We start from the raw sequence: 13,651 nt of genomic DNA, 5'->3' as shown, positions 1-13,651 counted from the left end.
TCGAGGCGTTACAAACACAATTCATTTAGGGATAAAAATATGTGGTTGAAATCTAAACCCGTTAAAAGCTTTGGTTGGGGATTGTGTGATCAGTTCTTGATATTTATTTAGGTTAAAGATCGTTAATATTGATGAACTTTCCTTAAGGCTATTGGAAAGCCTTGTTCAATTGAAGGATGAAGTTTCTTAATATTTATGAACTTGCCATTATGTTCATGGTAAGCCCGTTTAAAATTATAAGTTAGAAGATCAACATGTTAAAATTTCAAGTGGTTATTGGTTATCCTGTTAAACCAAATTGAGCTCAGATATTTCGCGGAGAGAAGATTAATCACTTCAATCTACCATTGAGAAGGAAGCTTGATCACTTCAGTCTCAACATTTTAATGGAGAAGACGCAAACGATCATATATTTTGTCTTGTATTATAATGGTTGTAGGACAACCACCATTTCCTTGTATAAGGGAGCTTGTGAGCTTCACCTACTAAAAACTCTTAAGTATTTAATAGAAACTCTCAAAATCAATTCTGGAGAAGAGGAGTGGGCCTGTTGATTTGACTGAACATCTATAAATTTCAGATTTTTTTTCTTCCTTTAACTTTTTAATTTTTCACACTTTATTTTTATATTTTGTTGTTTAGATAAAGAAAAATATTTTCAAACTCTTATTTTAATCTCGAAAAGTTTTCAATCATATTTTTACAAACTACACAATTCACCCTCTCTCTTGTGGGAACCGTCAACGCTCACAATTATTAAGAAAAACTCTTACAAATTAGTTTTAAATTTTAAAAATATTAATTTTTATAGTTTTGTTAAGCATAGAAAGTCATTAAATCATTAATTCTAAACTAATAATGGCATGTCAAGTGACATATCTTATTTTTCCGTTAAGTCTGGAAAATGGATCAAGATTAATCAATTTTAAAATGAGTGGATAAGTAATTAAATTAAAACTACAATTACATTTTTTATTTTATTGAAAATTATTTTTACGAATAAAACATTTCTATTTTATTTGTTTTATTTTTACACAATTGTTCTAATATTTTTTTGGAGTATCGAATTAAAAATTTGTGAGTCAAATTTAATTATTTTGTTTATATATTAATATTTTCAAATTATCCTAAAAATATACACTCAAAAATCAAAATCAATATAAGACCATTTTCAAAAAGATTTTTTTCTTATAAGAAATAAAGAAAATATTTATAAAAGAAAAATATTTAAATTATCCTAAATAAAATTATTTAGTCCTTGAATAATAGTTAAATGTCAATTTTTCTCTCAAAATAATAAATGTGTATTAAATTAAAGTTATCAAATTCTTTGCTCTAAAAGAAAAAGTGGGTTAAAATTAATCTCATTTAGAATAATAGGAATATTTTAGCCAAAAAAAAGAATAATAAATTAATACTTTAAGGTTGTATAAATTAAAAAATAATTTTGTGTTTTTTCATAGATACTAAGTTGAATATTTGTTCAAAAAAAAAAGTTGAATATTGAATTTTTATATTATAATATTTTAGATGAGTTGATTTCTAAGAAAAAGAAAGTCTAAAAGTTCAAAAGGTGCTAATATAGATAGAAGTATTATCCACTCATATAAGTATTATTTTGATTAATTGATATTTTCTTTGTTTGATTTGATTGCATTTAATTTATTTTCATTAGTTAATAAAATTGATTCACTAATTTTTTAAATTTTATTTTCTAAATTGTACTTTTTTAGACATATTTTATCATAAATAGATACATAGTATTTTTCAATTTTTTTCATAAACAGATACATAGTATTTTGTAAACTTTATTATTATAAGACTAAAAAACAAAAAGAAGTAAAATTTATTTATTACAAAAGTATAATAGATATTATAATAAAAAGAATACACTTTTGGATTTTCATTCTATATATTGCATATAAATGACCCCTAATATTCTAACATGTGGCATGACTCTTGTTGGTTCATTGCAAAGTCTCTATCCTTTTCAACACTAGTTAGTATATATATATATATATATAAGCAGAGAGAGAGAGAACACTTGTGTGAATCATATTATAAAAATCAAATAATGAAATAGTATATAGTATGAGAGAGAAACTAGATATATAGCATTTGTTTTTGATAAAAGAAGAAGAATCATCATCATCATCATGGGAAAAGGAAGAGCACCATGTTGTGATAAGAGTCAAGTTAAGAGAGGACCTTGGAGCCCTGCTGAAGATCTTAAACTCATTGCTTTTGTTCAGAAATTTGGTCATGAAAATTGGAGATCTCTCCCTAAACAAGCAGGTTCCTCTCTCTCTCTCTCTCCCTCTCTCTCTAAAATGAAGTTTGTGATCTCATGCATTTTTTATTGCTTCAAAGAACATGCAATTTATGATACCTTGAACTTCATGTTCATGCATTTGCATTTCATATCATTCATCACACCTTTCTCTATTTTTTTACTAAATTGAAGCATTTAATTAAATGCGAAAAGATAACGCGTTAATTTTATTTAATCGTGTGCAATATAAACAGTTGGATTGAATCTAACACGACTATAACTAAAAATGTGATTTTAATTTGTATGATTTGTATTGTAATCACAAGTTGTCATCTTGTCCGTGCTCTCAAATACATAAAAATTCAGACAAAAACTTAATTTCGTTTAAGTTGGTTAACATAAACATTGTAATTGATTAGTGAATGTGGGCCATGTTTCTACCTATAACTGACATATCAAATCATAGTTAGAAGAAATCAAATAAATTTTTACATGACTTGTGTTTTTCTGATAATGCATATCTTACCTACCTTGTGTGAGGGCCATCCAACTTGAATGGTCCATTTTTGAAAAAACATTTACCTACTATTTGTCTATTGTTATTAGTTATTACCATAATTACACAATAAAAAGTATAAATTTGTATCTATTTTATTGGTAAAATATATGGGTATATCCCTTAATTATGTACCAATGTGCATGTATAGAATCTTTAATATTATAACTTTACCTTAAAGGAAAAAACATGTATTTCAAATTTTATGTTTCCTAATAATTAATCTCCTCAAACATATTATCAAAAACATTGTATCTTGATTCAATCTCTATATATTTTTTAAATTATTTTTCACAATTATATTTGGTCTATATATTATTTGTGATACATTAGTTATTCAATCTATTTAAAAAATAAATTTTTTATTATAAATAAAATCACAGGTGTATAAAAATAAAATGAGTATCACCATCATATTCATCAATTATTTTAGTAAAATAATTATTATTTAATTATTCAGAATAATTGTATTTATTGTTAATGCTTTAAATCTATTTGGATTATAAAAAGAATAGTGTGTAAAACAGCATGCAATTGCCTTTTAAGTTTTAAATTTAGTGATGAATGATTATGTACTAATTTTTTTACTCTATTATTATAATACTAGTTTAGATGTTATCTAATTTAGCTTTTACTAATTTTTTTTTTAATCTTTACTTGATATTTAGGTCTTCAAAGATGTGGCAAAAGTTGTCGTTTAAGATGGATCAATTATCTTAGGCCTGATTTAAAGAGAGGCAATTTTACAGTAGATGAAGAAGAAACTATAATAAAGCTACATAAAGCCTTGGGAAACAAGTAAGTCATCATTTATATAAGAATTTTGGTATTGGAATTTTAGTTTAATTATCAAATTTTTATTTTTTAAAAATAAATAATTAGAGTGTCACGAATTTTATAATCGAGTTTTAGTCACAAATTTATAATTCAACACATTTTTATATAAAGTTGCCGAATCAAAAATCATTTTACATTTAACATGTTTTTATTTGAAATTGATTTTATAAAATCAATTCATTCAAAATTAATTATTTATCGACAAAAATTATTTCAGGTGGTCAAAGATCGCATCGTATATGCCTGGTAGAACTGATAACGAGATCAAGAATGTGTGGAACACACATTTGAAGAAAAAACTCGTCGTAAAAAATTCAGATTCAACAAGCGGAGATGAATCCAAATTAGAGTCATCAATAACCTCACCCTCTTCTTCAGAATCAATTTCAAACGAGGCACCAATAAAAGACTCCGAAAAACAAGTTTCCACCAACGAACATGTTATCATTGATGAGGATCCTAAAGGGTCATCAAATTCATTGTCTTATTCAATCGAGTCTAACAAAATCTTAAACTCGGGCGAAATTGTTGACAACAATATAGACCAACAACATTTGAGTTTTCTAGAGTCTTATGATATTGACAAAATATTAGAAGATGTTGAAAATCTGAACAACTTGATTGAAATTCCATGGGAATCAGACTATGATCTTTGGAATTTTATTGACAATGTTGGTTCTTATGATCAATCAAATGTTGGTGAAGAGAGTGTTATGCAAGATGTTGTTGAGAATGAGTTTGGAGAAGTAGGTGAAATAAAGGAGTCAAAGAACAAGGAAGAGGTTCTACCAAAGAATTATGAAGTTGACCCTCATGAGGCATTTGATTTCAATGATATTATAATGTCTGATTCTGAATTAGATTTTAGTAATATTCAATTGTGGTCCTCTTTTTCTGAAAATAACAATAGTCCTAAAGTTTAATATACAAACAAATAGTTTGAAGAGAAAAAAAAGAAGTTTATATGAGATTCATGAGTTTGTGATTTACTCAAAGTAGGTATATTGACATTGGCAAATTAAACAATGTTATTAGGTTTCTTTGATGTATGATGGATTTCATTTGTATACTTTTGAAAATCATGTTAGAATAGGTTGTAGCTTGAAGCACAAATATGAAAATGAATCAATAAATAAAATTTTCTTGAGTTTCGTTTTAAAAATATATAATTGTTTTTCTATATATTTAATTGCTTTTGCGTAGAATTGATTTTTTTATTATTAATTTTAAGAAAAAATGGATGATGCACTGACAGTGTATTACACTGTCAACCAATAACGACGACCATGTATCTCGTCAAGTTAGATTGAAATTTTTTAATTAATCATATAATATGGTAGGTTGATATATTCTCATTTGATAACGGTGTAAAACTTTTTTTATACTATTTGTGCATCTCTATTAAACCTTAATTTTAATTAAAATTTAAAATTTGGTTGTATTTCATCTTTTCTTTCATTTCAAATTATTTAATAAAAATAAGTTTGAATTTTTTTATTATTGATTTTTCTTATATTTTATTATTTTAATGGTTTGAACTTTTGTTTCCTTTGCATTTATTTCTTTTACATTGAATTGAATTTATGGTAGTTTTTTTAGTAAGATTTTTAACTAGACATGTGTTATTTATGTCATTGTTGACTACTTTAAGTTTTGGTTTGGTCCCTTCAAATTTTGTAATTTTTCTTCTTCTTTTATTTTGATTAATTATAGAAAAAGGGCACCACTTCACTTTTGATTAGAAATTTTTTGGAACTTTTGATTACAAAGTTAATTTTAATTTTAATGTATTATTCGACTTACTTTTAATTAAATATATTCAAACATAAATTATTTTTCATAACTTACTCAATAAAGTTATTCAAAACTAATCTTTATCAACCAAAGTAAGGTCAAAAAGATTCTAAACACCAAAATAGTTTTGATATGTTTTGGATAACATCCATTGTGGTTGAATGTGTTTATAAAATTGATTTTAACTTGAATCTAGATATGTTGCATTTGACTACAAACATGATTTTAACACTCAAATTTACTACTCATGCAATTCATTTTTATGTAAATATATTTAAACATTCAAGTTATTTTTAATAAAAATTAATTTATTTTAAATTAACTTTTATCACTGTCGAATCAAACACACTATAAAATTATTTCCATGCGTAGCAAATAATAAATTTTATTAAATTTGATATAAAAAATTATAATATTAGAAATTATTTAATATTTCATTTTTTTTCTCTCTACAATAAATAATTAGAAATCTTGATCATCTTAAATTTTGTTGAATTTATGTGCAGATTAGTCGCAATTCAATCATAACAAAATAACAACATTTATTTAATCATAGTTTAAGCGCGTCAAATCCATTATAAAGTTTTATTTAACTATAATTTAATTGTTAAAAAATTAACGTCAAATAATATAGTTCATCTTACACGTATTCAGAGACAGAAATATTAAACATATTGCCGATAACAAAATATTTCAAAGACGATAATATTAAAAATATTGTTGATAATATAATATTTAATCATATAATTAACATTAAAAAACTAATAAATATAAAAGAAGAAAATTCAACATAACAACAGGTTAAAAAGTAAATAAAAGAGTATTAAATAAATTATTGGTAAAGTATAGTTTACAAAGTGGGTATGTAGGTGACACTTCTCCACTTACTACCACTAATATGACATATTTTCTTCATGTTCCCACACATCCTTTTGAAGAATTGTAACTACCATGCAAGTACAAGACTATGTCATCACACTAAGTCTAAAGTTACACAACAATTTCAACTATCAAATCATTTAAAATTAAGAAGCCAAATCCATGAAAACAAAAAATTATATTTTAAAAAAAGAAAAATGGAATTTATTCAAATTCCAAGTTATGAATTGAAAATTAGTGGTTACATGCATTTGGACTAGGTAATGATTAGGACAATATCTTACCAAACTTTAGCTACCTAAAGGGTGAGGTCATTGTTCACTGCTTCTCATTGAATTTGTGTACCAACAATTCTAAGTTGAGTGCCGTTTTCAATCATAATGGGTGAGAAGTGAACTTCATGACTTGGTGGTGTATAGTACTATTAATTTCATATGTATATTTATTATGTGTTTGCAAATCTTAGAAGTAAAGCGTTGGTATGAACAAGGCTATGGTAGACTCAAGCATTTGAAAGTTACTGCCTACTTTGACTATTGGCTATGTTTAGACTCGTCCATAAAAACTCGTAAAAAAAAAAAAAGAACGGAACAGTGTTGATATAATAGAAAAGACGCGTTCTTTTAAAAATAGATAGGTTATAATGAACAGACAAAAATATACAGATCAAAATTTTTACTTCGATCTATGAAAAATTACAAACAAAACAAACATGTCTGATGAGTAAGATTTATTTTTCCATCTCTTATACCTACAACTAGTTAAATTAAAATTTCTTAAATTGTATTAATTGTGTTTATACTACTCATATGCCTTGAACATTTTGTGTTATCTCTTAAAATTTAAACAATTTTTTTTTTTTGAGATACAATATTTAAACTATTTATGGAATAAGAAAATGTTGTGTAAATATGTAGGCTGTAGGTTATTACACTCCAAAGAAAGCCTTAAGGCTTTAGAATACGAACTTATAATCTGTGTGTCAAGTTAAATAAATGACAATTACATAGTACGTATAGGGTTGGCATGTTGGTTAAACTATATTAATTTATTAAATTATTTGTATTTTATAACATTAAATGAGAGTTAGAAACGACTACATTGATTTATTAAATTATTTTGTATTTTATAACCGAAAAAATAACATTTGAATCAAAATTTAGTAATTTTGTTAAACTATTAGAAAATTTCTTTGCCAACCTCCCTACCTTCTAGTCCACCTCTGGTGAAAAACCCAAACTACCCCTGACTTCGGAAATGCATTTCCGAAATGTAAGAAAAAGGTGTTTTCGGAGATGCATCTCCGAAAGCGCCTTTTTTTAAAAAAAAATTAACTTATTTCAGAAATGCATTTCCGAAAACACATTTTCGGAAGTTCATTTCCGAAATACTGCGCGTTTTGCAGATTAAGCAAAACAGCCCCCTCCCCCAAATCATTTACCCTAATCTTCTTCAAACTCAACCCCAAAGAGATTTTTGTGCAAACCAGTTCCAAGCTACCTCAAAGGCTCACTACAAAAAATACTAGAAATAGCGGGGGTTATTTTTATAATTTGCGGAGGTTTCAAACCCCCGCAAAATGATTTGCGGCAGTTTTCAAAACTCTTGCAGATACGGGTGCCGTAGTATATTTGAGGCGGTTTTTAAGGAACGCTGGTATTTTTTTAGAGAGGTAATTTGCGGGGGTCTTAAACCTCTGTTAATATTTGCGGGATTTTACAACCCCCGTTATACATCTATTAATTATTGATATTAATATTTATTTGAAGGATTTAAAACCATCTCTATTTGCTTTATAATTTTTTTACAACTATTAAAAAATAAATTTATAATTAATGTTTATTATATAAATAATTTTTTATTTTGTAATTTTCTATTTTAAAATATTAATAGTTGATTAAATGTCTAGTATAATTCAAAATTCATTTTGTTGCAAATTCACAAAACTCAACTCAGTTAGTGATATACTGTACGTCAAATTTCACTATAAAATCAACTCATACTATTTTTATGTAATTCAAAACTAAAACTATTCTTATCCCAAAGAAACAATGATATACTGTACATTATATTTCACTATAAAATCAACTCATACTATGTCAATGTAATTCAAAACTAAAACTATTCTTATCCTAAAGAAACAAAAAATATATATCAAAGGTTGCTAGCATCAAATGATCCTTTTGCATTGGGCAAATCAAACTTCCCTGTATCATCAAACTCCCATGCATTATCAAACTCTCCTTCATTAATTGGTGATTTTGTATTATCAAACTCCGCTGCATTATCAAACTCCCCTTCATTAATTGTTGATTCTGGTTCACTTCTATTCTTTGATAAATCAGTCACCTGCAACATTTGTTGATTGAAAAAAAAACTAAGTTAGAATATTTTAAATTAAAACTAAAATATTATTTGGAAAGTTTTAAAATAAATATTTTTCTTTGCAAATTCATGATAAAATATAAATCTTGTTTCAAAATACAACAACTGTAGCATAAAAAAATACAAAATCTAAAAATATAATTTAAAAAATTAGTTATTTCAACTAAACATAATAATTTAGTATTCAAAATAAATTTTATAAAAAAAAATACTCACATTTGATGAACCAAATACACTAACTAATTTATCAGGGATCCTTCCTTCTTTCATTAATATGTAAGCTTTAAATGCTTGTGTGATATTGTTAAGATGAGATTCCAAGTGTGTGTACTTCTCTTTCCAAAAGTTAGAAGGTGGTGTAGCAATACCAGATGAAGAATTTGAGTCTGAACGTCTAAATCTGGTATTTCTAAATGTATAACTAGGTGCTGCTCCCATACCTAGGCACCGCACTCTTCCAGAATGCTCAGGCCCTAACACTTTACCAACAACATCATTAGGAGAAATTATAGATTCATCGTTATTGCTTTGAATCAAACCGACTTCAATTTGTTCCTACAAACATACAAAATTATCAACACAACAACAGTAGCACTAGTATATCATTCAAATATGTCACTAAGATTTGATGTAGTAGATCAAAACAAACTTATAGGACTAAATAAAAATCATGAAACAATAATTATAAGGTTAAACTTACCACGATATCTTTTGCTGCAAGATTTACAACCGAGCCATCCTTTTTCTTATGGGTTTCAATATATAATTGTCCACGACTAGGTTGTTGACCAAGTTGCAAAAACTGCACCATAAAAAATATTATTATTAATAGTATTATATATACACACACACACGTAGAAATATATATAAGAGACATATCTAACTAGAAAGAGATTTGTTATATGAGAGTGAGAGAAACTATTGTTGTCCATTGGATTAAATTGGGTGGTTGAGATTAAAACACTTAAAAACTCATGTGACCTTTCTTCTTAATGTATCACCAACAAATTTTGGATTTGGCTATTAGCTACTGAACCTACCCCTTTTTTATGTCTCCAATATCCAAAATTAAAGATAGTGCAATCGCAAGCATGCAATTTAAGCTATCCGCATATTATATCAAGGACCCAAATTTTTAATCTATCACATACTTTTAAGAAAATTGAAATTAATTTAGTCAAAGATACTTGAAAATTGAAAAACCACCATTCAAGTTAAATCTTAAAAACAAACAAAATATTAGAATATCAAACAGACACAAAAATGAGTTCTTCAAACAAATGAAATAAGGCATTTTCTAGGAATCCAATTGCAGCAAAAAAATTAAGTATTCCAATACCTAAAATTAAGGGTTGCTTAGAATATTTCAGAATTATAATTTCTCCCTTCAACAAAGCAGTTTGAGTGAGACATATCTAAAATTATCTATTTCACAAGTATAGGAGAATGAAAATGTCATAAAGTATGACTTCAAGCAATGACAGTAACATCCAGATGTTGGTGATGATGTGTGTGTGGAAGAACATGCAAATTGTTTTATTTCTTCTCACCTGATGCTTTAAATGACACATTTAATCTCAACAATATAAGACTAAAAGAGTAAAATATATGAGGTTAATTAATATGAGTACCATCTCATGTCTTTTTCGCGAGAGCAGTTTAGAACCACCGGTGTGAGGAACCACTTGCTTGCTTCGTATTTCTTTATTTCTGCGACAAGTCTCCTATGAGCACGCATACACGAGTTTACGTATTAATAAAATAATTTTCTATAAAATAAAACATGCAGGACCAAAAATATAAATACTAAAAATAAGACATATTTTCCATATAGATACAAGAACAGAATCAATACTTTAGTTTGCTACACACGATTTAGCAGGTTCTACAAGGGAAATAGAGATGCACAAGTTTTATTATGGTAATTAGGCTTTTTTCCAGGTCCATGTAAAGATGACAATTACTTATGGTGATTAGGCTTTTTGGCAGGTCCATGAGAAAATAAAATAAGAGCACAGCTTAGTTAATGCAAAATAAGCTTGTATTATCGTATGTTAGGAGGTTCAATAATTTACCTGTGTAGATGGTTTTAGACGATAGTTGATAAATAAAACCCATTGAGTTTTATCTACACCAGATGGTACATTAGATACAATTTCATCTCTGGTTAAGGCTGGATTATAGAACTCAGCCCATAATCTTTAACTATGGGCAGCCCATTTTTTCCCAATGCTGAGTCTACAATATTGCTTTGCAATAGCTTCAGTAGTCCTAAAACAAAATCGAGGCTTTTACAAAATACGAAGTCAGAATTAATGCATTCAAATGAACAAAATAAATATAAATGTAAAGTTACAAATACATAAGTTTTATACCTTTATATCTGTTTTAAAGCAGTCTTCAAAATAACATTTTGGCATGCCTAATGGTGGAGGTCCCGACCATCTATCAAAACTGATTGGAAACAAGTTACCATCAATTGCTAATATTCCACAATATCCTGCAAGCAAGCCTTGTGCCTCACCATATGCAGCACCTTCGTCGTCAAAGTGCACAATTACTCGTTCTTCGGTAGATAAGTTATTGACTTGATCTTTTGTGGTTTTAATCTTCTTAATAGCTCCTCCTAAGTCTTTAACAATAAAATAATCCATTTAACCGAAACAAAGATTAAAAGAGGGTTATGTAAAATGTAAGAAAAATGTGATGTTTACCTATTGATTCAACACTCCAATATTGTGTGGACTCGCGTCCAACATATTTCCTAGATTCTTGAGATTGTTGTGGAATTTCAAGAGTTGGTGAAGAATCCGTTGGTGTAGTATGTGTTGAAACATGTGTAGAATGAGTTAGATTATGTGTTGGAGTATGTGTTGGAAGTTGAATATGAGGTGAAGAATGAGTTGGATGATAGCTTGGGATAGGTGTCGGAGATTGAGACGGAGGTGCCGGCTGGAAAGAATGAGATTGAGATTGAGGTGGTGCTTGAATTTGAGTTGGAGCTTGAGTTTGAAGTGTGGTATGAGGTTGAGCTTGATGTGGAAGATGAGTTGTACCCACTCTTTGAGGTGCTGAAGTATGTGTAGAGTGAGTTAGATTATGTGTTGCAGTATGTGTTGGAGGTTGAATATACACATAGGACAAGACATGAAAAACTATATAGAAGTGTACCTTTTGATCACCCAGAGACTTAGAGTTCTCTAATACTTCCCCTTTATCAGAAAAACTTAATCCTTGATTATTAGTCGATTGATCAATGAGTTCTTGTAGGTTCTGCTTTATGTCAAGATCTTTATTAGATGGCTTGCACAAGATGAAATCCCAAGGAACAGAAAGTTCATATCAATAATGTTTCCAAAATAACATACTCGAATTTGACCAAAACACTAAAATCCTAAAAATCTTAAACCCTAGAAATAATCAACAATTCTCATTGACAAATTATGAAGTGATTTCACCATTATTCTATTAGAAATAACATAACTCAAATTTGAACAAAACACTAAAACCCTAAAAATCTTAAACCCTAAAAATAATCAACAACTCTATTGGGAAAATAATCAACAATTTTAATGGGAAAATTACAACATTATTCTATTAAGAAAACAATACAATAGAAGATATGAATTGTAACGATAGAACAAACAAGGGAGGCAAGAGATAGGTACGGGTGCTTACCGAAAGAGATTGACAAATTAAACTGATGAAAAAAGTGAACAGACCAAGGAGGAAGATGACACTAAGAGAGGTCGACGTTAAAGATCGTTGAGTGAGATCGGCAATAGAGAGATCGCCGTAAAAAATGAGCAAGAACGGCGGAGAGAGATAACATTGTGAGCTTGTTCAATCCTCAAGAGTCTTTCTATTATTTCACGTTTCTGTTTCTTTTTCTTTTTATTTTCACGTTTTTTTCTATTCTATTTATCAACTATTTATTTTCAGGAACTTTTAAAAGATTCTCTCTTAATAAAGACTTATTCAATTTCATTTATCAACTATTTATTTTCAGGAACTTTTAAAAGATTCTCTCTTAATAAAGACTTATTCAATTTCATTTATGATTATCTTTATAATTAAAAATTCTTTTCTAATCATTAATTTAGTGCAGAAAGACCTCCTCTTACCTAACTCATTGTCATTAATTCTAATCATCTATTTTGTTTTTTATGTTTTTGACAAAAATAATTTTGGAATTAAATTAGTGTGTACTCCAAACGCAGCCTATTTTATAAGAAAAACTAAGAATTATCTATTTCAATTTATAATAAAAACCAATTTTGTTAAAAACGTTTTTATTAATATTAGTAGTAATTAAACGCAAATGTTTTTCTTAATATTATTAGTAATAAACATTAATATTTATAATAAAAAAAGTATTAATTTTTTCTTGATATACAACGTAAAAGAAACTATTTTTAATTTTTTTTTACTTAAACAAACTAATAGACTGTTTTATAAAAAATAATCTTCTAAAAGGGTTAATTACTAAATTACCAAATTGAATATTATTTTTTTAATAAATAATTTTGTAATAAAATAATTTTCATTTAATTTTTTATTTTAGTAATCAATAATATACTAACTTCATTATAAAATTGTTTTTGTCATAAAAATTTGATTTTTAAGATAGACTGCAGTTAAAATTAATTTTTTTTAGTTGTATACAAAATATTCATAAAAAAAATTTTGATTATAGATATTAGTAGTAATTACTACCAGTATAAAAGAAAATGCCTAATTTAATTATAAAAATATTTTCGTCAAAAAAAAAAAATAAAGAAGAAAATAAATTAGAATGGCAAATGGTTATGGAGTTTAAATAAAATGGGAAAAATTTAAGCTATTATAACTCAAAGTTTGTCTATTTGGATAAATTAATTTGTAGGGTTTTTTAAAAACCCCTACAAATAGATTAAGAGTATTTTTAG

The 13,651-nt window shown here is 27.1% G+C and overlaps 1 protein-coding gene across 1 annotated transcript; it reads left to right on the top strand.

Moving 5' to 3' along the window:
• The first annotated feature begins 2,031 nt into the window (after positions 1-2,031).
• Positions 2,032-4,812, top strand: LOC131598975 (transcription factor MYB63-like). Its single transcript, XM_058871501.1, has 3 exons — positions 2,032-2,295; positions 3,497-3,626; positions 3,883-4,812. The coding sequence occupies exons 1-3, from the start codon at positions 2,157-2,159 to the stop codon at positions 4,586-4,588; spliced, it is 975 nt and encodes a 324-aa protein (XP_058727484.1). The 5' UTR covers positions 2,032-2,156; the 3' UTR covers positions 4,589-4,812.
• The last annotated feature ends 8,839 nt before the right edge of the window (positions 4,813-13,651 follow it).

This window comes from Vicia villosa, linkage group LG4 (genome assembly GCF_029867415.1).
Source record: "Vicia villosa cultivar HV-30 ecotype Madison, WI linkage group LG4, Vvil1.0, whole genome shotgun sequence".
Classification (NCBI taxonomy): domain Eukaryota; kingdom Viridiplantae; phylum Streptophyta; class Magnoliopsida; order Fabales; family Fabaceae; genus Vicia; species Vicia villosa.
The sequence above is the reverse complement of the archived record's forward strand: the minus strand, read 5'-3'. Positions and strand labels throughout refer to the sequence as shown.